The 27,057-nt window shown below is 45.6% G+C and overlaps 1 protein-coding gene across 3 annotated transcripts; it reads left to right on the top strand.

Annotated features, from left to right (window-relative positions):
• Window positions 1-27,057, top strand: LOC102564302 (uncharacterized). Of its 3 annotated transcripts, XM_006274177.4 has the most exons (10): window positions 7-396; window positions 676-715; window positions 3,505-6,993; window positions 7,940-9,682; window positions 10,724-10,789; window positions 17,667-17,767; window positions 21,081-21,145; window positions 21,729-21,880; window positions 22,269-22,421; window positions 25,831-27,057. In XM_006274177.4, exons 1-10 carry the CDS (start codon window positions 274-276, stop codon window positions 26,169-26,171), a joined length of 6,273 nt encoding a protein of 2,090 aa, XP_006274239.2. In that variant the 5' UTR covers window positions 7-273; the 3' UTR covers window positions 26,172-27,057. The 3 variants fall into 3 exon arrangements, with proteins under 3 accessions (XP_059575670.1, XP_059575664.1, XP_006274239.2); XM_059719681.1 differs by lacking the exons at window positions 22,269-22,421; window positions 25,831-27,057 and having other exon boundaries at window positions 2-396; window positions 21,814-21,876; XM_059719687.1 differs by lacking the exons at window positions 21,081-21,145; window positions 22,269-22,421; window positions 25,831-27,057 and having other exon boundaries at window positions 1-396; window positions 21,729-21,815.

The raw sequence follows: 27,057 nt of genomic DNA on the forward strand, positions 1-27,057 counted from the left end.
AGAGAGACAACTTTAAAAAGGAGGGCCCTTCTCCTAATGCACTATAGCTGGCCCTCTGATCTAATTAGATAATAGATAACATATGGGTAGAGGAGCAGTGTATAAGTTAGTCATCTCTCTATGTTCTTTGCAGTAAGATGAGTTGATTAAATTAGAGTATTCACAGCAGTAAAGATTGTTATGTCCATTATCTGGGGAGCCTAATGGGTTAGTCTTAGGGAGGGAATTTTTGCTTGCTGTCTTGTTCATGTGGGTCCTCAGTAAAATTTTACCATGAGACTGTTGTTGTTAGTACTTCCCCTTCTCCTGTTTGTGTATTCCCTACTGGGGCAGGTACCTGGTGGCCAGGTTCACAGGCTGCAATCTAGCCGCAATGTGGATAACGTGCAGGAGCAGGTGAGTAGCAGACTGCAGACCTAAGTTTGTCCTGAGTGCCAAAATATGGAGATGCAGTACTGTGAGTTCTTGGGGACCCTCTTCTGTTCCTTGACATATCTGTTGTCTTGCATGTACATATATAAACTAGTTGTCAAAGCTGACTTCACATGACCTTGCAGGCCTAGTTATTTCCTCTGCTGCAAAGCTTTGACTAAAATATATCTTTGAGCAGTAAGGTGGTGGCAAGCAAGGTCTGTTTGCCTTCTCTATAACAACTCACTCCTGTTTTCTTTGCAGGCAAGTGGGTCCCTCCAAGAGTCCCAGCAGGCACAAGCAGGTAAGAACTAAACTTTAGACCTACTAGTGTATAGATAGCCCTGTAAGCAGGTTATTAGTCCAAAACTCTCATGTTCCTCTGTCCTTGAAATGAAATAAAGTCCAGTGGCTCTTCCCCTGTATGTGCAGACAGCAAAATCCTGGTGGGAAAACCAGCTCTCTAAAGCAGGAGCAATCTTGCTGTAGGAAGTGACTATGAAACCACAGCTAAACCAAGTGACCAGAGCCAGACTCAGAAACAAAACCTGTATCTCTGGGTTTACCCTACTTTCAGCTCTCTCTGGCTTGTTGGAGCAAAATGGGTCTTGTTCAGAAATTCTGAGCCCATTCCTGCACAAGGGATAGACCATTTCATTTTGGTGAGGGCTAAATGGCGAGTGATAGAAAGAAGCTAATAACCATTAGATTTTTGGTGAGAGAATAGGTTTCATTAATATGATGGTGATGATGGCTCTTTCTTGAAAAGAGGTGAAATGCTGTTTGTGCCTGAGCTGACTGCTTGAACAAAATAAATCCCCTTTTCAATTGAAGTATCATTTCAATTTGCTTTGAAAAACTAACAGCCCTTTGTAGTGCCTGTGCTCTGATTCTCTGCTTAGGACTTATGATCTAAGTGAATTCTCTATGCACCCTACAGTGGCAAACATCACCAGGGTGGTGCTTTTGCACATCATATTCCAAGCTTTTCTTCTTTGCATGTGAGCAAGATTTGACTCTTGGAGGGATGTGCTATGACCTTGCTTTTGGGACTGCAATGTTGCACAGAGGCAGCGGACCTTGAAGCAGCAGCAGGGTTCTGTCTGTTGTGGACTCTGTGTTCAATTCCAAAGGCAGCATTGTTCCCTGGGAGCCACACATTTGTTTGAGGCAGAGATCCCTGAAAGATGGGATTGCTCTATTGTGTCATTCCAGGACTCTGTGTGTGTGTGTGTGTGTGTGTGTGTGTGTGTGTGTGTGTGTGTGTGTGTGTGTGTGTGTGTGTGTAAAGAAAATGAGTTACATTTGGGATGTACCTAGACTTGGGTCTGTGTACCCAGGTCTCTGGTTTGTCCTCCCCTGATAAGTTGACCTGAAAGATCCTGGGTATCCCAAATGGTGGCAGATGATAGAGTGGAAGTGTTTGGAAGAAGGAGCAATAATAGACTACAGGGTGGCATTGTTGCCTTGTAACTAGATGTGAAAAGGCTGGTGAATCCAGCCATACTCAATGCTCCTATTGTAGAAGAAGAGATGGGAAAGACTTAATGGATCATCTAATGTTACTTCTTTGGAGAATGTGGCAGGCTTATTAAGACAGGTCAAAAGCAATGTTGCTGAATGGTGTTGTTTGAATAGCACTTACCTCTGGGAGTACAGTTTCCCCTAGACGTGTCTGTGTAGGCATATATGGATCTCTTTGCTGTTAAGAGTGTAAGTGTTGCAGTAGCTTTTAACTGAAATGGAATACCACTATTTGTAACTTGTATGCTGCTGTCTACACCAGGAGAGGCAAGGGGTTGCAAAGTGCAATGCATTATGGATTTTCTTTTTCCTTTCCTTCATTCTCTGAAGCCCTCTGAAAGCCCAGTTGCCGTCTGTGTCAAATGGCACTTTTTCCTGCAGGTGCACTATAACCAAATGGATTCTAAAGCAGCCACTTGAGCAGTGGTATTATGAGGGAAAACAGCTGGAGTGGGTAAACTTGGTTGTGACCAAGATCAATGCCTCACAACTGGCTGGCAGAAATGCCTTCTCCAGGCTGAGGGAGGAGAAAAATGTTTTAGCAGACTTAAACTGCTCTTTATGGGTCTTTCCCACACAACCTCTGAATAACTTTATGCTCCAGAAACTTCTGTGCATGTTCAATTAGTGGTAAAATCATGGGGGGGTGTTCTCTTTCCCATTTTGCCTCTGGGTATTCTCTGTGTCTGCTACAAGGGTTGCATTTGTGTCTCCAAAACAAGAGAGCCTCTATCTGGCCCAAAGTACCTTGAGAAACACTGAATTGGGTGGAGCACCAATGGGTCATGAAATGCCTAATGGTGACAGGGGTACTGGACTAGTCTTCTAACTTTTTTTGACATCCTAAACAAATGCATAAAATCCTGGGTAGTTAACTGACTAATCCTTATCCTGCCTCCTGTCCTGATAATTCCTTCCTGTATAACTTGTTTAGAACTAGTTCCCCCCTTCTCTGTAGGTTTAATCTATTAAAGGGGGTGGGGACTCTTAAGTTGGACTTATCGCCAAAGCTTGGATCAGTAATGACCCTACTTAACACGGGTGACATCTGAGCTGATTTGCCTCTGACAAGTGTGTCCAGTGTGTTTTTTATTCTGCAATCCAAATGGGGTGATGTCAGAAAGCTGCATCCAAGCTAGCTGTACAGTAGTGGCATGGCTGTGGAAGCACTGGCTGCCATGCTGGCTTCAAAACCCGTTCAAGGTTCTTTGGGGTAGAAGGCAGCAGCTGGCTGTACTGTGCTTTGTTGCCATAGAAAAACAGTCCTCAGTATTTGTTAGTGTAGGTATGTTCATAGAAGCTGCAGTAGCATTTCTAGATGTTGGTGTGGGCATATGCTTAGCTTAGCTATCTCATCTGCCTTCCTACTGTAAGCCACCACAGCTGACTGACTAGGTTTGCTGGCATGGTCCTCCTGTAGTTGATTCTTACACCCTTGGCAACTGGGGAAAGGGGCCAAGGAAAGATAGAGACTTCTCATATGAAAAGTAGGCTCTGGAGAGCCTCTGAGACACCTGAAGTGAAGGGAAGTTTTCCTCCAGATTCTGAAATTGTCTTCTTGTCTTTCAGTGCTGGGGTTTCCTTGGATGTTGGTGTATGTGCCTGTGAGAAGTTGCCATAGAGTTCTAAAGGACAAATCTGGGGCATTTTCTCCTCCAACATACCTTAACCATTATCAAGTAAATACCTGGTGCAACTGGACCATTTGGGCAGGCTCCAGAAAACACATAATCATTTATGTCAAAGAATTTATGACTACTGAGGATTGTGACACAAATGAGGATAAGATTGTGTTTGAAGGAGTCTCTTCATTGATTGCAAATTCTGTAGTGTATGCCTGTTGGAACAAGAAGATAAATGCTTTTGCCACCTATGCCCAAGCTGTCCATGTTGTCTTTCTGAGGAAGCATGCTCCACACCATAAAAACACGCATTTTAAAGGCAAATATTATGTATTTGAACATCAGGAAGAAGATTCTATTTCCAAAGATGATTTCATTTCTGGGACTCATCTTCGAAAAGTTGTCAAGAAAGCCAATGACAGTGTTGCTAGATCTAACATATCGGTGATAAACGACAGAGAGATTCTGGATGACGACATCACTAGGACCACCATTAAGGAAAATCTTTTTAAGGCAACTGCAGTTAATGCAAATGCATGGCAGACAGTGAATAAAGACCCAAGTGTTACAGTTCTGGAAAGGTCTGTTCAGCTTGCACCTTGGTATGATACATGGACTCCTGGTTTAAAAATAGAATGTCCTGCCATCTTGGAGTCTGAGAGGCTGTCTATGAAATTGGTGGCCAACAAAGAGATGCGTGGCACTGGGGAATCTCTTAGAAGTCCAATACAAACTGCAGCATCTGCTAACTGGCATCTGTGTACCCCTGCCAAAGAAGAAACTGCAGTGAATTTCAGCAATCTGTACAGACCAACAAGACTTCCAGGCTTACTTTCTGATGCCCCCTTCGTGGAACCCTTGAAACTTCTGGAGGTGAAAGGACCAGGGCATAGGCCAGCTGTAAAACCAACACATCTGAATTACCCTATCTTGGCTACGTACTCACAGATTCTACCTCATGACGTCACAGAAACCATAGAAGGAAAAAATATTGATGCTGTACACTCCCAAAGTCTTGTCAGTGTTACACTGACAAAGGGGCTTCTGCAGTCTAAAATCTTGGCTTATGAAGCAGGGAGCAGTCCTGCTGATGACCTTGAGAAGGGCTTGTGGCCTACCCATGGCTTGACTAGTCAGCATGGCATGGTACTTGATCACTTGAGACTTGTATTGGAGACTAAGGGAATGGATAGATTGGGAAGCTGCCACAGTAGAACTATGCCTGTGGCTGAATTTGGAAGCCATCAATCCCAGATTCGAAATACTCAATCTCTGGATGCTTCTGTTCTAGAAAGTTTTAGGATAGCCACTGACCAAGAAAAAATCATGTTGGTCACTGCAGCACCACACGGCATGTTGGAAGGCGAGAATCACTTGAGGCTGCAAACCAGGCAATCGGTGCCTTTATCTGCCGTAGAGCAAGAAAACATCCTTGCAAGTACAACTGCTTGCATACCACATACAAAGGTATCTAAGCAACTAACTGATCAAAAGGCTGATGCATCAGAAGTGCCCTATTCAGCTGTAAAATATACCCAACCTGTGGGCATAGCTACAGACCTGGTGCCTGTCTCCTCATGTGCAGAAGCCTCCTTTACACCACCTACCTGGGCATGGGAGCCAGGGCCCACAGAACTGGAACCTATCTCCTTCCCAAGTCCAGAAGCATTCCTTTCTCCAACAGTCTCAGAACTGGAGCCTGCCTTCCCCTTCCTAAGTGCAGGGGTGCCCCTCATTCCTAAGGCCTTGGAGCTGGAGCCTGCCTCCCTCTTCCCAAGGGGAGAATCCTTCTTTGCTCCTTCAGTCTTGGAACTGGAGCCCAGCCTCTTCCCAAATGCAGAAACCTCTTGGCCCCAAAGGTCCTCAGAATTGGAGCCTGCCCTTCCCTTCCCAGGGGCAGAAGCCTCCCTCGTTCCCTCAGCCTTAGAAGAGCAGCCCAGTCTCTCCTTTCCATGTGAAGACCCATTTTTTACTCCAGCTGCCATGGATCTGGAATCTGTCTTGAAACTGGAGCCTATCTTCTTCTTGGCAAGTGCAAAGGCCTCCCCTGCTCCAAAGGTCTTGGAAACAGAGCTTGTCCTTCCCTTCCCAAACATGGACTTGCCACCTCTGGTAGCCTCAGAATTGGAGCCCAATCCTGAAGAACTAGAGCTTGTCCGCTTTCTCCTGAGTGTAAAATCTTCCCTTACACCAGCTGCCATGGATCCAGAGCTGGCTTCTTCAATGCTGGAGCCTGTCCTCTTCCCGAATGCTGAAGCTTCCTTTATGTCCGTGCCCTCGGATATGGAACCCATCCACTTCCCAGGTACAGAAAACTCTCTACCTCCAGTGGCCTCTGAACTGGAGCCTGTCCCCACAGAACTAGATTCAAACTTCTTCTGGAGTGCAGCAGGCCCTCCCTTTCTAAGGGCCCTAGAAGTAGGGCCCATTTTCCCCTTGCCAGGCACAGAAGCTTCCATCTCCCCAACAGGCCCAGAGCTAGAATTCGTCCTCTTCCAGAGCGCAGAAGCCTCCTTCAGTCCAGTGGCTTCAGAACTGGGGGCTGTTCCCACAGAACTGGAGCCTGCCCTCCGCTTCCCTGATGCAGTGGCCTCCTTTCCTCCAGCTGCTCGGGGCATAAGTGCTTTAAAAGATCAGCTGTCCTTGGGGGCAGAAAGCAGCCACTACATGGATGCCCTCAAAGAGGCAGAGCATGTCCTCACTAATGCAACAACCACCCCTCTTCCAACTGCTCATGTGGATAACCTGCTAGAAGCCAAGTTGCATGCAAGCCTGCTGGTTGACAACTGTGGGGTTCCAGGTTCTACAGAACAGGAACAAGTCTTCCCAAACCCAACAGTTTCTCAAGAAAAGGGAACATATGCCCAACGGCTAATAGTAAAGAGTGAGAGAGAAGATGAAGGCATCCATTGGGTAGAAACTGTAGAATCCAAAGGAGTTGATGAAAAGCTCCTTTTCCCAAGTCTCTTCCCTGCAATTAAGCAGCAAGTCTTAACCCCAGAACCTGAGTTTGAGGACCATATAAGTCGCTATTCCCTGGTGCCAAAGTCTTTCACTAAAATGCCACTAATCTTAATGGAGATGGACCACAGAGGAGGGAAGCAAAATGAGTTTGTAACTTCTAGCACCAGTGTTACACCACCTCTGGTACATGTAGACTCGCACAGTGAAGTCAAACCAACAGTGCCCATGAAGGAGATTACTCAAACATGGGAACAAACAGTCCCACCTCCTATGGAACATCCCAAAGTACAAGATACTGCTGAGTGGAGAAGTGCCTCTCTGTTTACTAGTACTGGCCACACTGCTGCAGTGCCTCAAACAGGGAAACCAGCACTAAGAGAGAGGATGGATTTGGCTCCTGTCCAGTCCACCTCTAATCTTGTATCTGAGAGAGCATGCATGACAGAAACGCAACAACTCCTGAGTGATGTTGGTATGTTGATGCTGATTGACTTTATCTGGATAATTTTGCCCTGTAGGGGTAGGGCTGGAGCATGGGGCAAGTGGGGAATATTGCTATTCTAGCATAGTTTCTGACCAACTCTAGTTATCTGATGGTATAACTTAATCTCAAACTGGCTGGCTTGCTTGCTTGCTTGCTCTCTTGAAAAGTTTCTTTTCAAAACTTCTGCAGCTGGGCAATCTGCTGTAGGGACTTGAAAGCCATGCTAGGCCCTCCAGGCTCTCTGCCATTGAGCTAGGGTCTTGTGAAAGGCCTGCCTCTCGAGTGTTTGGCTCTTATTTCTGCAGCAGGGGAGCACTGAAAATGCTGGCTGGAGAGTCTGTCGGAGCTTTGAGACCTGGTGGTGCAGGACTGTGACTCCTAGCCTCATGGGGTCACAGCTGTGGGGACTGACCCAGAGGCAAGATGATTTGGGAATCTTCATAGCTGTGTGGTTGGGACTGATGCTTCTGTCAGTCCTATTGGTGCTAAACATCAGTCTTGCTGAGTAGCTCTGGGGCTTGGGGAGCTCACGGGGAAACTGAGAGTCTTCGGTCCAATTAAAAAATGACTTGCCCAGCTATAGAGCTGGTGACCTAATAAAATTAACTTGGAAAAACGAATACAAGTTGTCACTGTTTGCAGTGAGTAATTTGACCAACTCAATCACAAATAATGAGACTCTCCTCAAGGTTAGGAAGGGGAAACTGCAAAAAGAGTGCAGAGCTAGCAGAGACTTACAAATTGTAGAAGTATGTGGTAGCTGCAGTAATGGAAAAATTCAGGTAATGAAACTTTCTACAGCTGGAGAAATGATCTAGCATACACACAACAGGGGTTTTCTGCAATTAAAGGAATTGGCTTGGTCATCTAAGCATGACTCTTAAAGCTTTCAGAATGGCTGATCTTGCTGACTGACTATTTTTTTTTTCCACAGGCCCCCTTGTTTCCTTGGAGTCAGGATCACCTTGGCTGCTGGCATATCTTCCTGTAAGAAGCTGCCACGTAATCTTAAAAGATGACTTTGGGAAATTTTCTCCTCCGCACAGTGGGATTCAAACCAATATCTGGTGCAACTGGACTATTTGGGCAGGCCCTAGAAAGCATATCTTGACTTACATCAAAGGATTTCATGGAAATGAGGATTGTGATGAGAACTGGGATAAAATAGTTTTTCAAGGGGTCATGTCAAATGTGGAAAGGAAGATAGCTTATGCTTGCAAGAACCAAGGCACTTTAATTTTTGCTGCTCAGGCCTTGGCAGTCCATGTAGTGTTTTTATCAGGGAGCAGTTTCCTAAGCCAGGAATACAAATTTAAGGGAGAATATTATATATTCAAAGACTATGAAACTGCAGGCTCCATAGATGTTGCTTCTGAGCAGGCTCTTAAGAAACTGCAGTCTAGGAAAACTAGTTCTAGTGGTATCCTACTTCACCCTAAATTGCCAAAAGTACACTCCCGACGCCTGGGCTTCCAAAAAGCTACTACAGCTCCTAATGATCAGAATAAATTGCGCGAGCTGCCCACAGACCAAGAAGCTGGAAAAGCTACAAACCTAGAAGCTCTCGAAAACCAGATTCTTCATAACTTGCATGCCCATCTATCTCAAGCCATGGACAGCACCACATCACCCACTCCCTTCCCTAAGGGGCAGAAGCCTATGAAATTGGGGGATAACAAAAACTATAGTAGGGAAGAGAAGCCTTCTGACTTTCTAGGGAAAACTCCAGGTCTAAATACCTCCGTGGTGAATGCCACAAAAGACAAGAAAAGGCCGGTGCTTGTTTTTCGTAGACTTCCGCACAGGGTAACTATCCATTCAGACTGGCTGTTCAAACCTTTGGGTATGAAACAACCCAGAAAATCTGCTGAAGTAGAAAGTGTAAGTACTTCCAGAAAACTGGGACCACAGCATGACTCGGCCTTTCACTGGAGACCAGCTGGCCCAGAAGATCTGCAGTCTGACGTGAGAGGGTATGAAGCTGAAATTTCTACCTCTCGTCATGCCTATCAATCTCTAGAGGGAATGAGGGAGAGAACTCAAACCGTTGCTCCTCAGACTTTCAGAGCTGACCTACCCCAGGACCAAGAGATGCTGCAGGCCAATGCTGTGGAGCTGCAGGGAGTGGTTAATGACCATGTTCGTTCTCTGGAAGACTCTTGGTCTAACGTTGACCTGACCAAGGGGATTAAAGAAGCAACTGGTCAATTGCAACACATAACAGAGTTGGAGAGAAATGTTAAAAAGAACGGTAATGATCAGGAAGCCTTTGGAGAAGAGAATGGCAAAGCTAATCTGTACTTGGAGTCAGTTGTCACCTTTACAGCTATGAAATTTAGTGTTCAGCCTCTTACCTCAGAAACATCAAAGCCTGATCTCAAAACAGAACCAGTTCTGAGTCCTGTAACTGTACAGAACACCCTGGATGTTTCTTCCCTGAAGGCATCTAGCAGTTACTGGGCAGATGCCACTGAATTTCAGGGTGTCGTGAAGAACGTCCAGAGTGGTCTGTTGGTGGCTGAAGCAGCTACCTCTACCCCACATTTTGACAGTAGAATAACCAGAACTAAAGAGCATCTACTACTCGCAAGCACAAAATCTCATCCTTTCTCTCCCTCCTTTGATGTGATAACAAAGCATATTGAATCTCCAGAAGAAGATGCACACGATTCCTCCGGTAAGGTTGGGGTATGGGGTAAGGTATCTTTCCTCTTAGAATCATGTTTTATTTTGTCAAATTGATCTAACTGATAGTTGTTCTGTGGATTTCTAGGAGAGTGCTCTGTTGTAACTGTTAAATTGATGCACACACTAGAAAGAGGTCCCATGTCTGTAGCCAAGTGCTTTGTCTTCAAGGAGGCTGTCTTCTGATCAGGTTCAGGAATAACTCCTCCCCTCCCCCACCCTCTTTTAAAGATTGATTAGGTGACTGGCTTAGTGCATATGAATAACATGTTTTTGCCCCCCCCCCCCTTCCCAGCCTTCAACCAATTACAACTTTTTTCCTTTTTTGTGATAGCTTTGTAGGGAAGAAAATAGAAATGTCCAGGTTAATGTTCTTCCTTAAGTTTTCATAGTCTCTTCTTACAGGACTAAATCCAGATTTTTAGACTTCCCTTTGGCCCATGTATGGTCTTGGAACCAATCTCTTATAGGTGAGATTTTAAGCATCTGCACTTCCAAGAGGTAAGTTCAGAAATCTTGTCCAATGCTCATGGTTTTTCTCTGCAGCTATGTCGACTACAAATCTCATGTGTGCAGTGTTGCTTTTAGAGGAGTGAAAACCCTAGATTTTGGACGTAAAGTGCTTCAATGTCTTTTGACACTCCTGCCCCTTCAAGGCATCACTGCAAGAACTTAATCCACCAGGCTTCAAGACCAGTTGCAGAGACTAAGTACTCAATACCAAATACCTAGACAAGATGACAAGCAGAATTCTATGGTTAATGATACAGAGATGCAGATTCTGGGGCGTCTCCAGCGTTCCTTGGAAGAATCTTTTGTGACTTGTAACTCTTACTGGAAGGTCTCCACAGCCTTCATTGCAGAACAACCCCAAAACACAACTGGATCACTAGGCCTGTTCATGAGCTGCCCCTAGCACAAGGCCTAATATACTGAAGATGACATCAAACTGTTAAACTGCCTTTTCCTCCACGGCCTATAGCTCTTGGTTAAGGGCTGCTAAACTGATCTTTCTCTTCTCACTCCGATACAGATTTGGCTTCCCTCCTGGCATTTCTTGAAAATGATACCACTCTAGAATCCCAGCATAAGCCTGGTGGTAAGTGATTTGGGGGGAGCAGGTTCTTTCAGCACATATTTAAGTCCTTGTACACACAATTTGACTCTCATCCAGTTTTTGGTCAAAAGATGGAAATCAACCAGTAGTGTTCAGCTAATCTACTCTGTCACTGAAGACTTGTTCAGGCTAATGACTCTTCCCCTAGGGTTATTTAGTCTGGAGAACAGAAGACCAAGGGGGATCAAATACCTGAAAGATGATTATAGAGAGGATGGAGATGGGCTTTTTTTCTCTGTGGCTGTAGAGGACATAGATTCATAGATGCTAGGGTTGGAAGGGACCTCAATAGATCATTTGAGTCTGGCCCTAGGCAGGAAAAAGTGCTGGAGTCATGTGACCCCAGCCAGGTGCTTGTCCAGTCTCCTCTTGAAGATCCCCAAGGTAGGGGAGAGCACCACCTCCCTTGGAAGCCTGTTCCAGATTCTAGCAACCCTAACTGTGAAGAAGGTCTTCCTGATGTCCAACCTAAATCTACTCTCCATCAGCTTGTAGCCATTGTTTCTGGTTATTCCAAGGGGTGCCCTGGTAAATGGAGCATCTCCTATTCCCTGCTGCCTCCACCCCCCCCCCGGTGAATTTGTATACTGCCACAAGATCCCCCCCCAGCCTTCTCTTATGGAGGCTGAAAAGATCCAGGTCCCTCAGCCTTTCCTCATCAGGCCTTCCCTGCAGACCTCTAACTATATGAGTGGCCTCCTCTGGGCCCTCTCAAGGTTGTCCACACCCTTCTTGAATTGTGGTGCCCAGAACTGGACGCAGTACTCTAGTTGCAGCCTGACCAGTGTCGCATAGAGGGGGAGTATCACCTCCCTGAACCTGTTCATGATGCACCTACTAATGCATGACAAAGTGCAGTTAGCTCTGCTAATTACTTTGTCACATTGACAACTCGTATTCATCTTGGAGTTGACAACGACTCTGAGGTCTCTTTCTGCCGCTCTGCTGCTGAGAAGGTCATCCCCAGCCTATAGGTGTGCTGGTGATTCTCTCTCTCTCTCCCTAAGTGCAGTACCTTGCACTAGTCCTTGTTGAACTGCATCCTGTTGTTCTCTTCCCACTTCTCTAACCTGTCCTGTTCCACCTGGATTCAGTTTCTTCCCATCAGAGTGTTTGCTTTGCCCCATAGTTTGGTGTCATCTGCAAATTTGGACAGAGTGCTTTCCACACCCTCATCCAGGTCACTGATGAAGATATTGAACAGCACTGGCCCAAGGACCCAGCCTTGGGGGTCCCCACTGCCCACATCTGTCAGGGTCGATACTGACCTGTTCACCACTACTCTGGGTATGATCCTTAAGCCAATTTGCCACCCACATGGCTGTAATCATCTATGGCACAGCCATTCCATTTCTTTATAAAAAATGGATGGGACACCATGTCAAAGGCCTTCTTAAAGTCAGAGTAGATGACATCTACCTCAACTCCTACAAATACGCATTTAGTGACCTGGTCATGGAACAAAATTAAGTTAGTCAGGCAGGATCTACCTGCCATGAACCCATGCTTGTTGCCCTTCAGCATTGTATTACCTGCTGGACTCCTATAAATGTGATCCTTGAAAATTTTTTCAAAGGTTTTCCCAAGGAAAGAGGTGAGACTCACTAACTGGTCTATAGGAAGGAGGATCCTCCTTCCTCCCCTTCTTGAAAATGGGGACCACATTGGCTCTCTTTCCAGTCCTCTGGGGCCTCACCTGAGCAACCTGAGTGCTCAGACAGTTGTGCCAGTGGCTCTGCTATGACACTGGCTAATTCTTTCAGCACCCTTGGATGGAGCTCATCCAGTCCCGCTGACTTTAAACACATCCAGCCCCTCCAAGTGTCTCTTTACTAGGTCAGCACTGACAATTGGTGGCCTGGTGTTTCTTCTGTTAGTAATGCATTTCAGAGATTTGTCTAGATCAGAGTTTCAAAAATGGAGGCAAAAAACTCATTGAAGAGCTCAGCTTTGTCCCCACTATCTGTCACCAATTGCCCTTCTCTATCCTGTACAGGTCCTGTGCTGCCCTGCACCTTCCTTTTGCTCCATATATACCTGAAAAAGGACTTTTTGTTGTCCTAAATTTTTGTCACCAGCCTGAGTTCTAATGCTGCTTTGGCCTTCCTAACAGATTCCCTGCAAATGCAAGCCTCCTCCTTGGTAGCTACCCCCTGCTTTCACAGCCTGTATGTCCCTTTTTCTGCCCTTAAGCTTTCCTGGATTTCTCTATTTAGCCAGGAGGGGTTCTTAGCTCCTCTGCCTCCTTTTTCTATGCAGTGGGATTGCCTCCTTCTGCACCCAAATGACCACCCTTCCTGGACCCCTATTTTTGTCAATACTCTTGAACTTTAATGCCCCACTAACTAATCTCCTAAGCACACTGAAGTCAGCCTTTCTGAAGTCTAGTACTTCTGCTCTGGTTACTTTTCCCACCCTTTGCCAGATAGTGAATTCACTATCAGTTGATGGTCACTATCCCCTAAGTTGCCTTGTACCTGCAGGTTCCCTGTAGCCAGCACCAAATCCAATACGGCATTCCTTCCTAGTGGGATCATACCTTCTGTGTTAGGTGGAGGTCCTATATGTAGGTTAAGAACCTACATGACTGATTTAGTTCTGACTGACTGATCCTCCCAGCAGATGTCAGGGTAGTTTGTCACCAATGACAACCATATCTCTCGACCCATACGGCTCCTGAGCTGCCCAAAGAATTCCAGGTCTAGCTCATCCTCCTGGTGTGGTGGTTTATAGTAGACCCCCACTACTAAGTCCCTTTCCCCTCAGCCCCCTTGTATCCTAACCCACAGTGTGGCACTTTGGCCCTCCTCTGATCCCATCTTCACTTTTTTTATAGAAGATCTATATTACCCCTCAACCAAGAGCAACAGCCCTTTTTCCCCCCCCCCCCCCCCCAATCCCATCTGTGCAACCTATAACCTTCAATGCCTACCATCCAATCGTGAGTAGGGTCCCATCAGGCTTCAGTTAGCCCAACCAGGTTGAAGTTGTTGCTTGCAAACAAGTTCCTCCTGTTTGTTCCCCATATTCCTAGCATTAGTGTAGAAACATTTTAAGCCCCCCAATGGGTGCCTTTGCACCCCATCCTGATGTCTATCAGGTCCCTTAGTGCTCACCTGGGCTCACGCAGTGATGTCTTGGCTCCTGGCACCGGGTAGGCAGCAAATCTCCTGCACTGTGGGATCTGGTCAACCAATAAGCCCCTCCATGCCTCTTGGGAGGTTGTTTCCCATCACGATGACCCAGCGTCTCTTCTTCCGGGTGTCGCTCAGCCTGCAGGGCTGCTGTAGGGGAAGACACATCTGTGACTTCCTGTGCTGCATCATCCTTCGGTACACCTCCCCCCCCCCCCCCCCCCAACCCCAGCCTGGATTTCCCTCACCTGCCCCTCCAGAGCCTCAATTCAGGCACATGTGGGACAGGTGAGGGGACCCCAGGCCCCAGAGGTCCCACCAGGCAACTCCCACAGACTGAGGGAAGCACAGTGCTGACCCAGCCAAGGGCCTCTGCTCTGGAGCTCCTGTGAGGCCTCCACTGACGAGGCGGCAGCAGCAGGGCAGGATCCCTGGCTGCGCTCAGTGTTGCCGTCCCCATCATAACCCCCCTCCTCATTTGCTTGCCTGAAGTCTCTGTCTGAAGCTGCTGACTCTTGGAATTTAGGACCCTTCTATGTGTCCACCTGTGCAAATTCCAGCGCGTGCCTGTTTGCCTGGCTTGTGAGTGTGGCTCCTGCTCAGCTCGGCTATATGGGGATGGGAGGGTGGGGGAAAATAACCCCCCTCCCAATCCCCTACAGCTGGCCTGGTTCATCGCCCCTCCCCTTCACTCTCCCCAGCTTACCTGACTGTTGCTCCTCGTCCCTCAATCGGGCTGCTCTGCTCCGCTGGGGTGGGGGAGCTGGGAGCACACGTGTGACTGCCTTGGCATCTGGGCTGGACATGACTAGGAGCAAAGGCCTCAAGCTGCAGGAGAGGAAATTTAGGTCAGAGACTAGGAAGAACTTCCTGACTGTGAGGGTTGTCAAGCATTGGAACAGGCTACCTAGACAACTTGTGGAATCTCCATCCTTGGAAATTTTCAAGAGCAGGTTGGACAGGCACGTGGCTGGGATGATTTAGTCGGGAATGATCCTGCCTTGAGCAGGGGGCTGGACTAGATGACCTGGTGAGGTCCCTTCCAGACCTGCTTTCCAGTAATCCTAATGAGGAGAAATCTACTGTAGCATGCAGTTTTACTACAGTAGACTAATGTGTCAACATCATGTTAGTGAAGGACACCTGAGAGCAGTACACGTGAAAAATAAGGGAAGCCTACAAATATATCTTGCTCTTTTAATCGCTGTTCTCCCTTTTTCTTTATTTCATCTGCTTCCTATTGCTTATTCCTCCCAGGTTGTGGTTTTTTGTTTTTTGGTTTTTTTTCTTTTTAGATCTTCATATCTTAAGTTAGTTCATGGAGACTTGCTGCATTAGCTTCCCAAATGCAATTAATGAAAAAGGAGTCTGGGCCCAGTCAATAGGATTTTTCTACAACAAGAAAAAAGGGCTTATTGGAATGGAGTTTCCTACTGGAAGGAAAAAATCAATAGTTTTAAGTACCGAGCAAGTGCAGTCTTTGAACTGCAGTAAACTTAATCACTCCAGGGGAATATACCTTTTCAGTACCTAGTATTTTAGATGCATAACCTGCATAAACTATAGCATTCTAATCTTAGTGGGACTAGGACTGGCTAGAGGGTACAAAGCTTTAAAGGAAGTCTTGATCACTTGGGCTAAGTATAGACAGTCAAGAAGCCTGAGGCTGAATCAGTTCAATCTTCTCAGGTTAATCTAAGCTACATAGCTTGAAGGAGACATTCACTTTTTCCTGCAGTGGCCCAGGCCAGAAGCTGGGGGATGCTAGAACACGGCTCCCTTGGAAAGGAGCAGATAGCTTGGGCCAAGACTAGCTCACCCACCCTGCAAAGGGGGTGTGGGGCAATTCTGGGGAGGTGCAAAGCATCCTGGGATGCTGGGGGACTGAGCTAACTTGAATCTGGAGGGGATCTGAGGCAGAAGTTCAGTAAACTGATTTAACCTAAATCAATTAAATCTGACACTACATTCATCTAGGTGTACCTTTATACCGGTTTCAGCCATTTTGAAAACAGTTTATATGCACTGAACTTCTGATGTGTTACAGATTTGAACCAGGTTCCAATCACTTGTACTAGTTTTTGTGTAATTTCTGCCCCTAGCCCAGTGGTCATTTAAGACTCGGAACCCTTATCAGTAGCAGATGTGTTAATTAACTTGAGTGGATGCTATAAACCTCAAATACCAATTGGAGAGTTTAGCTTAGTTAAATTCATAAACAGTTAAGTACCCTGAACAATAGGCTTTTGTGGCGTCTCATTGCTGTTGTTTTTGGGGATGGGGGAGTGTTTTCTAGCATGAATGTCAGAGCAAGTTTAATCTTGCTCTCAGATATGTGGATGAAATTTAGCTTGTTTTTTCTGGGGTTTTTTATAACCATGGTTGTGAAAAGCAAACAGTATCTGTAAACTAAATGAGAGACATGTGCACGCAACACTTTAAAGTGGGCTAAATGCTTTTGCACCGCTTTAATGGTCAGTGCTTGCACACCTTGGCGATTTGTATTGCATGTTAATTCTAGCCGCTGTAGGAAATTCAGCAGTGTAATGTGCCTTCAATGATTTGGGGCGCAGCAAACTAAAACACTCCTTCAAGGAGTCTTAGTTTGCTGCACCTACAGCCATGGAGTGAAGCACTGGGCTCCGTGCGGCTCTGCAGGAAGCCCTGCAGGCAGCCTGGCAGCAGCCTGGGAAAGCAGCCTCTGCCCAAGAAAAGCAGCAAACATAACCTTCCCCCAGAATGAGCCTGCCTGAGCTGTATGGGGGGCCCTGTGCTTCCCTTCATGGCTGTGGTGCCCCCTGAGACTGTCCAAGTAGGGTGCCTGTGGGTAGATGCCACCAGGGGAGGGGCTGCTGCTGCCATGGAGGGAAGCACCAGCTCAGGGACTGCTCCGCCCTCCAGCTGCTCACCCTCCCCACCCTGCTGGAGAGTCAAGTAAGTCAGTAAGGTGTGTGCACAACAGGTGGGGTTTAATCAGCCCTAAATCGAAGCAGTATTCTTTAAAACCCACCGCTTCAATTTGGGGCCCCCGTTTCATCTATACATACCCATACTACTACTCTTCAGCCAGAAGAAAAACCTGAATCCTACATGACCAGTAACAATGAAGAAAGGTACATTTGTATTCAAATGGCAAATAGTAAGCCAAAGAGCCAGTCTGTTAAAGTTCAGTATGCACTTCTACTTGTAAGGAGCTGGGAATAAAGATTTTAACAAAGTAAATATCATTCAACTAGCTTAAATCTTTGAAATCTGGCCAATTTACAATCTCTAATCTATATTTGGTTGCATTAGGATGGAGTGGAAGGGGAGAAATTTTTTGACTTTCTATAACAAATGATCCTTTTGTTCAATAGCTCCTTTCTTCATCTCAACGGTGACTACATTTTACTTTTGTAGTAAGTGAAAAGACAGTCAGATCTAAAGTATGAAAGACATTTAATCTTTCTGGGTAAAGCTGCTATGAAAGCCTAACAGCAAAACTAGGGCATACCAGTAAACCACACTTGTCTAGCTTTTTATGTCCTTCAGCATGTAGCCTGGTATAATATCTACAGGTAGTTACTTTTAAATACATTAAGCCAAAAATATCCCAATACAAATAAGTGTGAATATAAGGTTTTTTTTCTGTTGTGTGTTGGTAACCAAGAACAAGATGGGTAAATAATAATAAATACAATTGTAAAACGAACTAAGGTATTAAAGATTTCTATTTCTTTTGATAGATATCTTATTCGAAGTCACTACTGAAATGAAACATGAGAGATGGATCCAACAGAGCAGAAAAAAGATGAAAAAGGCGCTCCTTGAGTCCATGAAGCTTCACGTAAGATAAAGGGAGGGGAATGGCACTGCATGTGGTATATTGGCTGAACAGCCTTAACATGTCCTTCCTGCATCCAAGCCTTATGTGGCTCTCTGATTGTAAAACTATATGATGTTGGCACATTTTTTTAGTGTTGATGTGCTCCAAATGTGCAACTTACTGCTATTGAAATTACTATGATATTGGTTCTTTTTCCAAAGCTAATACTACTGCGTGCTTGTACACGTAAGGGGGTTTAGTTTCCCTAGATTGAAATAGTGGGTTTTTTAATTTGTGGGTTTTTAATTGTGGTTCACTGTTTCAATTCAGGGTCTTCCGTTGCTGTTCCAGAACAGTGACAGCGTGCTGGTAGGTCCCTGCCCCCAGGCATCTGCAGGCAGGCTCTGCCAGAAAAGTGGCAAGAGGTTTGATCCTTTTTTTTCCTCATGGAGCTTGCCAGCCTCTCCAGTGGCTGGGAGGCAAGCTGCGGGGGCCTGGATCTTCACTTCAGTGGTGGTACCTGCCCGCTAGCAGCCCTCCTGGGCAGCCCCAGGGGGCATCACTACCGCAGAGGGTAGGTCCAGGCTGCCAGCGGCTCACCCCCAGCTGTGGGAGGTGGGGAGGCTCTGTGAAGGGGGGAAAGGTTGTGCAGCCCTGAGCTCTGAGGGGCCTAGTGCTTCCCTCCACAGCAGCAGTGGTAGCATACAAACTTTGTGGCAGTATACAAATTCACTGGGGGGCAGCAGGGAATAGGAGATGTTTCTGGTTATTCCAATGGGTGCTCTGGTAAACAGAGCAATGGCCACAAGCTGATGGAGAGTACATTTAGGTTGGACATCAAGAAGAACTTCTTCAGTTAGTTGCCAGAACTTGGAACAGGCTTCCAAGGGAGGTGGTGCTCTCCCCTACCTTGGGGGTTTTCTAAGAGGAGACTGGACAAGCACCTGGGTGGGGTCACATGGCCCACTCACCTTTTTCCTGCTACTGGCAGGGGGTTGGACTCGATTCTTCTGAGGTCCCTTCCAACCCAAACATCCGTGGAGCTGCCCAGGCAGGGTGCTAGCTGGGGAGGTGCTGCCCCAGCTTGCAGGCAGCACCCGGCCCAATCCAATGGTGCACAGCATGCTGGAAGCCCACAAGTGGGGAAGCTCAGGCTTGGCGGGTTTCCAGCACCCTGTGCATTGTTCCCACTGCCTTTCTGCTGTCTGGGAATGGGCTGGCTTGCCCCTGGCATAGTGAGGGAAGGCCACAGGTGGGCAGTGTATGTACTGGTGGCTGGAGAATGTGGTGAGGACGGTGCATGCGGCCTGCCAAACCTGACCTTCCCCAAGCATGCCTGGACTTTCAGTGCCCCATGCACCCTCTGCCTTCAGCCACCAGCACACCCATGTGACATGTACATGCACAAGTTTTAGCTTTTTTTTTTTTTTTTTTTTTTTTAAACCACAATGGGAAAACTTGCCTTGATAAAACTAAAATACATCAGAGGTGGTCTGAGTTGCCATGCTCAAAGAAATGCTGACAGAAAAATCATGCACATGTATATGGTGATGCCATTATGTTAGACAAATTATGACTTCTTGTCATTGTCATGTGCACATGGTGCCACAATCACGTGTACAAGTGCTCATACTAATTTGTTGCCTTTGTGTTCCTGAAAGAGGGCCTAGCATACAGGAGGGTTTCAAAATACTGTAAAACTGCATCTCTTGAGGTGCAAATATCAACATTCAGTAAATTTTATGGCCAGAATAATGGCCCTAACCCTCACTTTTGTAACTCCCTTTTTTTTCATATAGTATTTTTGTAGCCAAAATATCCAAAGGGAGCAGATAATGGAAGCATTTTGCTTCCAAGGGTGATACACTGGCAGACTGAAATCCAGACATATTTTCCCTTGCAGGGACAAAACTGTTACTGATCCATTTCAGACATTAGGCACCAGAACTGAACAGCCCATTGCACAAAGTGTGCTCCAGGGCTGGAAGTCTAATTTGACTGACAGCCTTTGCTCCAGTTTCTGCTTATAGGCTTATACCTATATAGAGAGACCCTGGTGTAGATGGCAAGTAGTTGCCCTTGCTGATACACCTCAGCAGGTTTCAAGCGACTGCATGCTCCAGTGATGCAGGTAGCATAAATCCCTTGCCTAGAGAAGAAAAAATTGCTAAAGCAGCATCTTGGCTGGCTGGCAGGAACTGGGACTTGACTCTGATATCTCCAGTGTCATATGTGAAGAACACATCTGAGGCAGTCCTATTTCTTTTTGTCTGCTTCCCATTTCCCACCCCCACTCGCTTCTACCTGAGGCAGCACTCAAGCAACATCTGGGCACTGTCACAGAGTGCAAGGTGCTCTAGACTAGCAGTGGTGTTGGGTATGGGGTGGAGGGGAAGTTGCCACCAAAGCCCATGTCAAAGGGGCAAAACATGCTGATTTTGGTGCAAAAAAATGGGGTGCTTCCTCCAGGACCAGTAACACTGTTCTACAAAGCTACAATTCTCAGGACACCCTGGACCTTGTAACATGCAGGCTGCCTGCTGGCTGGGAAGTGCAGGTGCAGCATGGGATGGAAGGGCACCTCCCTCCCCTCCCATCCTGTTAGTGCCCTCACACCTCACCCTTGCTTTCCCCCCAGCTAGGTGGTGCTTGGAGCATGTGCCCCACTTGCCCATCCTATATTCTGTTACTGCTTGGTGTCTAGCACTTTAGCAACTAGTCACATAGTATTTGCAATGAGTCCATCTAGGAAGTAGGGAAGAAAAGCCTAGCTTTCTGTGCCACTTGTACCCCTGACAACTGCCATCTGATCTCTAGCTCTTTACCAAAGGATTTAAATATTGCTATGATAAAGTTGTATGTGGCTTGGGATGGAATGGAGTCGCAACCCCTTACCCTTTTCTGTATCTCCAAAGTAATGGAGAGGAGCCCAAGCTAAATGAACAAAATGAGTTCCCTTTCCTATGGAAAAGGGTTCAGAACAGAACGTAAAAACTAACAGTTACTGGGCCAGATCATAAGTCTATCTAGTGTAGCACCTTTTTTTCTCTCTGAAGCACCAAGTTGATGCTGCAGGGAGGGTGAACAGGGAAAATTCAGTGTTTTGTACCACTTGCATCCAGCATTTGGAGGTTTAACTGCTGGTCAAGAGGACAGATTCTCTGTGAAAGACGTTCACAAACCAACAGCCTCTCCTGAGGTATCCCCACCAAACAGTGTAATCATTCAATGGAGGCCTCTTTATAAAGAAACCCTGTCTGGATGGGTCACGATGGCTGTACTTGGCATCGGCTATCCCACGGTGAACAAACTTTAGTTATTCTGTTCTTTGCAGATACAAGAGAACCTGAAACTCTCTGCAAGCAAAGTCAACAAAATAAAGTTGAAGGAAATAAAGAGGTATGGTTGTGTGACTCCAAATCATCAGTACTTGGGAATGCAATCGCCTCTTCCACTGACTTAAATATCAGTGCAGTTCTGTGTCAGTTACTAACTTCATCTTCCAACTTTTCATTCATAGATGTTAGGGGCTGGAAGGGACCTCACAAGATCGTTGGATCCAGCCCCTTTGCACTTGGGCAGGAAAGACTGGTGGGGTCTGACAAGGGGACAAACATAAGTTAATGAAGGTGCTTTGCTTCAGAGTGCCTTCATCTGTACCCTCATTAAATTAGGCTTAATTTGTCCTGTAATTGGGTACTTTTAAAGCATTCTACAGCTGTACGTTTGTCAGGGCATGGCTATAAAGCACTTTCAAGGGCTCGATTGCACAACAAATATCACTTCTGTTAGTGTCTTTATAAAATAACTTCAGTCTCTTCAGGCCAGCCAAGAGCTGAAAGAGCAAACTAATTTCCCAACACTGTAAGTAATCCCTCCAGAGCTGAAGCTAGCCTCTATCCCTCCTCACAGTATCTGATAAATGGAAAGGGATATCCCACAATGGAAATTGCATCAACACAGGTGTTTTCCCTGTATGCAGGACAAATGACCAAAACCTGAGGCTTACCTTCTGGCTTCACTTAAAACCAGAAGAAAGAAATCTCTCTCTCTCACTACATTCTCAGCTGAAAGAACTCATTGGAAGATCTGTGGGAGAAAAGAAATTGCAGCTGGCATCACTGTCAGTTGAAGGTATGTGCTATGCTTTTGTACTGTTTTAAAGTTGTTGCCTGTGATAGGCCAGCTCTTTTCTGTTAAGCCTACTTGTATGACTATGGTATTTAGTAGTGCTGGGCTTGTGCCAAGACCCATTGGACTAAGTACTGTCCAAATAAGACACATACTCCCTGACCCAAAGAACTTCTAATCCAATTTTTAAAGAAGACCCAACATGCGAATGGAAACTGCAAAGGAATGAGGCAACATGCAGTAAGGAGCCTAGAGCTATGCCATTGGTACAGAAAAATGGGATTGGAGTAGAACTATCACTTCAAACCAAAGATTCCCAGACCAAGAAAATCTTCCTTAAGCCTCCCTTCCCTATCACAGAACAACTTACCACCTATTTGCTTCATTGCAGATGTGAATGAATGCAACTCTGGAATTGGAATCTGTGGTGATGAGGCAGACTGCTTCAATGGAGTTGGCACTTACTTATGTCGTTGTAAAAAAGAGTATGAAGATCATTCTCCTACAAAATCTGGCACATTGTGTATCCGTGTTCCACGATCAGGTACAGAATAAAGAATTACATGCCTATTTTTTTAAAAGAACTGCAATTCCACCTTTTGAAGTAGAATTAATTGATATGGGGGTATTTGAGCTACACAATTGAACAAATTAATCCTGACCATTGCTATACCCTTCAAAGGCACTCCTAGTCAGCTGCTGCCTGCTAAGTAGTCATTTGGCAGGTTTTTTACCACTTACTATCTGAAGTAAGTACTTCAGAGCAAGTGGTTAATCTCTTGTATTGTAGCCCTTTTGTTTTTAACACCAGTTATGATGCTTTTTTTGCTTCCTGTGGATTATTTTATTTACAAACCATCAAATTCTGCTCTTGGAACAATTCAATATCTGCCTCTTAAACTTCAAGAGGAGGCCTCACAAAGGGAGCAGCATCAGTTTAACTACATAAGATTTAAAATAACAGCACCAGATTGCAGTTGTTCAGAGCAAGAATACTTTTGGGGGTGAACTGTAATTAGAAAGTAGCCATTGTGAAATAATTGAACAAGACTTGCTTTTAGGCTAGGGACAGAATTTACACACAAACTGGGTTAAGTAATCAGAAACTGGTTTAAATCTGTAATAGAACAGAAGTTCAGTGCACATAAACCAGCTTCAGCCATTTTGAACTAGTTTAAGATAAACCTGGTTGAATGCAGTATCAGACTTAACTTAACCAGGGTTAAACTGGTATATGAAACTTCTGTCCTAGACCCCTTCCTGGTTCAAGTTAAATCAGTCCCCCAGCATACTTTGCAGCCCTGGGCTGTGCTGTGCCATCTACTCCAGAGGGCAGGGTTGGCCTTGTCCCTCTGCTTCCTAGGTGGAGCAGTGAGGACTGGCTGACAAGGGGTGGGGGTGTGAAACCTGGCTGGGGACTGCAGCTGGATCTGCCTGGGTGGGGAGGTAGCAGCCCCTGCCAGACTTTCTGCTGGTAAAGTGTGTGGGGGAGGGGGGGTGGCCAGGCACCAGCCTGAGAGGGACTGCCACCCCCAGGCAAGCCCTGGCTGGGGACTGGAGTCTTGAAGAGGCTTTAATTCTCTCTTCTCCAGCTCAGCATGCTGCCCACACCCCTTGCTCTTTGCTGGAGCAGGGTGCGGGTGGGCAACAGCCTGAAAAGGACTGCTTGGGCTGGTGTGACCCAAAGAAAGTGGAGAACTACACTTACATTATAAAATGGCAGAAGCTTTGGAGTGGCTTGAAGGCATGATCCATCATGCGCTGTGCCCCCCACCCCTGGCTTCTGGTTTGAGTCACTGCAGGCATGTGGCTGTATTTCCTGAATCAAAGTGAATGTCTGTTCACTTGCTTCTCAGTTTAATCTCTGCAGTTTAGACTAACCTGCAAAGATTGAATCAATTTCAGCCTTGGACTTCTTGACAGTCTGTACTTGGTCCTAAAGGCTTAATGATCTAACCAAAGCATGCTCTTATTCCTCAGTAAAACTAGATGACTAAAACAGATTGTTCTAGTGATAACTAGATAACATTTATGAGTTAATGCTGAACTCCTATAATGTTGGTTGCATGTGTAGGGAATAACACTAGGCTTTGAGCTACCAGGGTTACCAGATGAGTCTCCATCACCAGAAGGTTTGATTTAGATAGCCTTGGATTTTAACTGATTAACAGCAATTGCTGGAGGCCACCCCCACGCCTAAAGGAAGGCAAAATGAGGGCTGTTGTGTTCTTTCTGTGGAAACTAGGATTATGTGAAACGGCACCATTTAGTTTCAGCAGCTTGAAGGGACAGTACTTCGTTTTGCTGTTTCAAAGCACTGTTCAGTTTCATTGAAGCTGTTTTGACATTTTGCCCATAGGCTATAATGGGGAATCATGAAAATCCTATACTTTTTTTGTCGCTACTTGCCTGATTCAGGCAGAGACTGTCTGAAAGGCATGTTGTTGAAGGACCACTTTCATGTGGTTGAGGAGGCTGGTATAGGGCAAACTGTGCCACCTGAGCTGAGCACTCGGGTCCCAGGAGCTCTCCGATACTTGGATGCAAGCTCTACAGGTCAAACTTTACCAGAGCACCCCTAGGAGTAACTAGGAATAATGGGTGCAAACTGGTGGAGAGTAGATTCAGGTTAGACATTAGGGTGACTTTTTTTACAGTAAGGGTGGCCAGAATCTGGAATGGGCTTCCAAGAGAGGTGTTGCTATCACTTAACTTGGAGGTCTTCAAGAAGAGGTTTGATAGCCACCTGGCTGGGGTCATCTGACCTTGGTCTTCTCTGGTCCCTTCCATCTATGAAAATTGCAGGGATGGTAGCCCCTTCTGAGGGCATAAAGCCTGCCAAGTTTCAAGGAGATAGATGCAGGGGTTTCTGGGAAACTGCATCTCAATTTTCAAAGCAAAACTTGTATCACTTGGTGGCAGTGGCAGCCTGCTGTCATCTCACATTATCTGGGGGCCCACACCCCCTGTGAAGAGCTGGGGGAAGCAGTCAGAGCTGGGGAACGAAACCAGGAGCTAGACTTCAATATTGGAGCAGTCCTATTTCCCCCCAGCTTCGAAACTTGAAACATTTCAAAACGTTTCAAGTTCTCTCATTTAATTTTGAAGCTTTTAATTTTTGTTTCCATTTTCATGGTTTTGAGCTCGAAATACATTGAAACAGCTTCAAAACTAAACGCCCATTGAAATTTCGTGCAGCCCTAGAAACAGAGTCTAACTGCCAGTTCCAGGTGCTGCCTCTGTTTCAAACTACATAGCTCACATCCCAGTAAGGGATGCTGAAGCATTAGCGGTTGACCTTCTGATCATCGTAGCTGCAGTGAACAGCTGTGTCAAACATTTCTGCAAATGGCAATTAACTGATCAAGTGCTTTTGAAAGTGTTCGCTCAATGTGACTACAGACTTCCATTGAAATAATACTGTTAAGTACTTGTCTGACAATTGGACTCTTACTTACCTGAGGTCAGGTCCACAGTAGGGTGTCTTGTTCTGGCAAAAAAACCAACCCGTAGATCTGTATCAGGAAGATTTACTCCTAGTGTGGAAGTAGCTAACACTGGTGAAAACACGTGTCTATCCTTGTACAAAATAAGCCATACTGGTGAAATGGCAACTTTGCCAGTACAACTGCATCTACAACAAAATGCAAATGTCCCTCATGTGGATTCTACCTAGGATGCAACTATGCTAGCAAAAGTAGCATCAAGCTTTGGGGCCAAGGCTTACAAACCTTTCTTGTCTTAAGATCCCTCTTTAAAATGTGTGGTGACACCTATGAACCAGTCCCACACAGTGTTTTCTCAAAGGACTGAGCTTAAGAGTGTAGAGTAGTGCTTTATGAAGACCAGACTTGAAATGTAAACCCTCCATTCCTATCAACCCCATAGCAGAAGACCATAAATTGAAAGATAAAACCAGCACCCCTCTCATGCACCTCCTTTTCTCTTTTCAGATATTGGCAGCTTGTTTGGTTACATGGAAATTCTGATAGGTGCCATCATATCTGTCGCACTGATTTTTGTGGTGGTGGTTAGCATTGCATGCATGGTAATGAAGAAAAAACGTACAAAGAAGGACTTCTGTCTCCAGGAAACTTCTCCAAGTGGGATGCCTTACACAGCACAGTCACAGCCCCAGGTGCCTGCTGTTGATCTGAGTAACCTTGGTGACTACCTGGCCCGAGACCCCTTTCAGCCAAAACTTCGAGCCAGACCTCCAGAATGGACCTTGCGGATGCAAGACAACCCAAATGAGGCATATAGGATTTTTGTTGAGCAGTCTGAATGTCTGTAAAGCAAAGCTGCATTGCCAATTTGCAACTTTTGAGCAGGAAAAGCTCTGACACAGTTTAAAGCTTTCCTGTTGCTGCTATCCCCCCTGCACCCCCTCATGGCAACAAAACTTCTAACAATCCTGAGAGTCTTTACCACTTGTGCTCAGTCCCTATTGCTCAGGGTATAGTGCTGTTTCTCCCAGGAGACTCTTAATTCTTGGTTGGGTTTTTAATCCCTGTACTATCTGGCTTTGCACATGAGACTACTTGTAATCTGAAAGAGTTGCACTTTTCTGCAGGCAACCTGTTATGTAAGTAAAGCTGCTATCTTGCTGTTCATGTAAACAAGGGACATGTTTCTGTTAGAGTTAAATGTGTGGCACAAGGGAAGGATGGAAGGCTTAAATTAACGGAAACATTTAAAAAAAACAAAACAAAAAAAAAAACAAGCAAGTTGCATCCCCTCTGAGCAAATAAATAGGCAAAACCAGCAAGCTGTACTGAGCTACACTGATCTCATTGCCCTTTAGGCAAGAACCCTTTTCACTGCATCTAATGCAACTATCTACAGCATCTAGTTCACTATGCATTCTCTGCCATCCAGCCTAATCCCCAGACATGCCTACATGCTCTAGCATAACATTGCTTTCCTTATAAAACCACTTGACATGTTTTATTACCCCACTACATCATTCTGCCTTTTTTCTAGGTTTATAGCTTTGTTTTTGTTTTTTTTTTAAACCAAGCTTCACTGGGATAAGTGGTCTGAAAACAATGGTGTGTTCTAACTGAACTTCTCTTATATGTAACTTTTTTTTCTCCTGTGTTTGACTTCCTATGCAGTGAGGGTCTCTGTTTTAGATTTGTCACCGCACAAAATAAAAACAAACTTTCTTTTTTATAAAA

Source organism: Alligator mississippiensis, chromosome 1 (assembly GCF_030867095.1).
Source record: "Alligator mississippiensis isolate rAllMis1 chromosome 1, rAllMis1, whole genome shotgun sequence".
In the NCBI taxonomy this organism is placed as follows: Eukaryota; Metazoa; Chordata; order Crocodylia; family Alligatoridae; genus Alligator; species Alligator mississippiensis.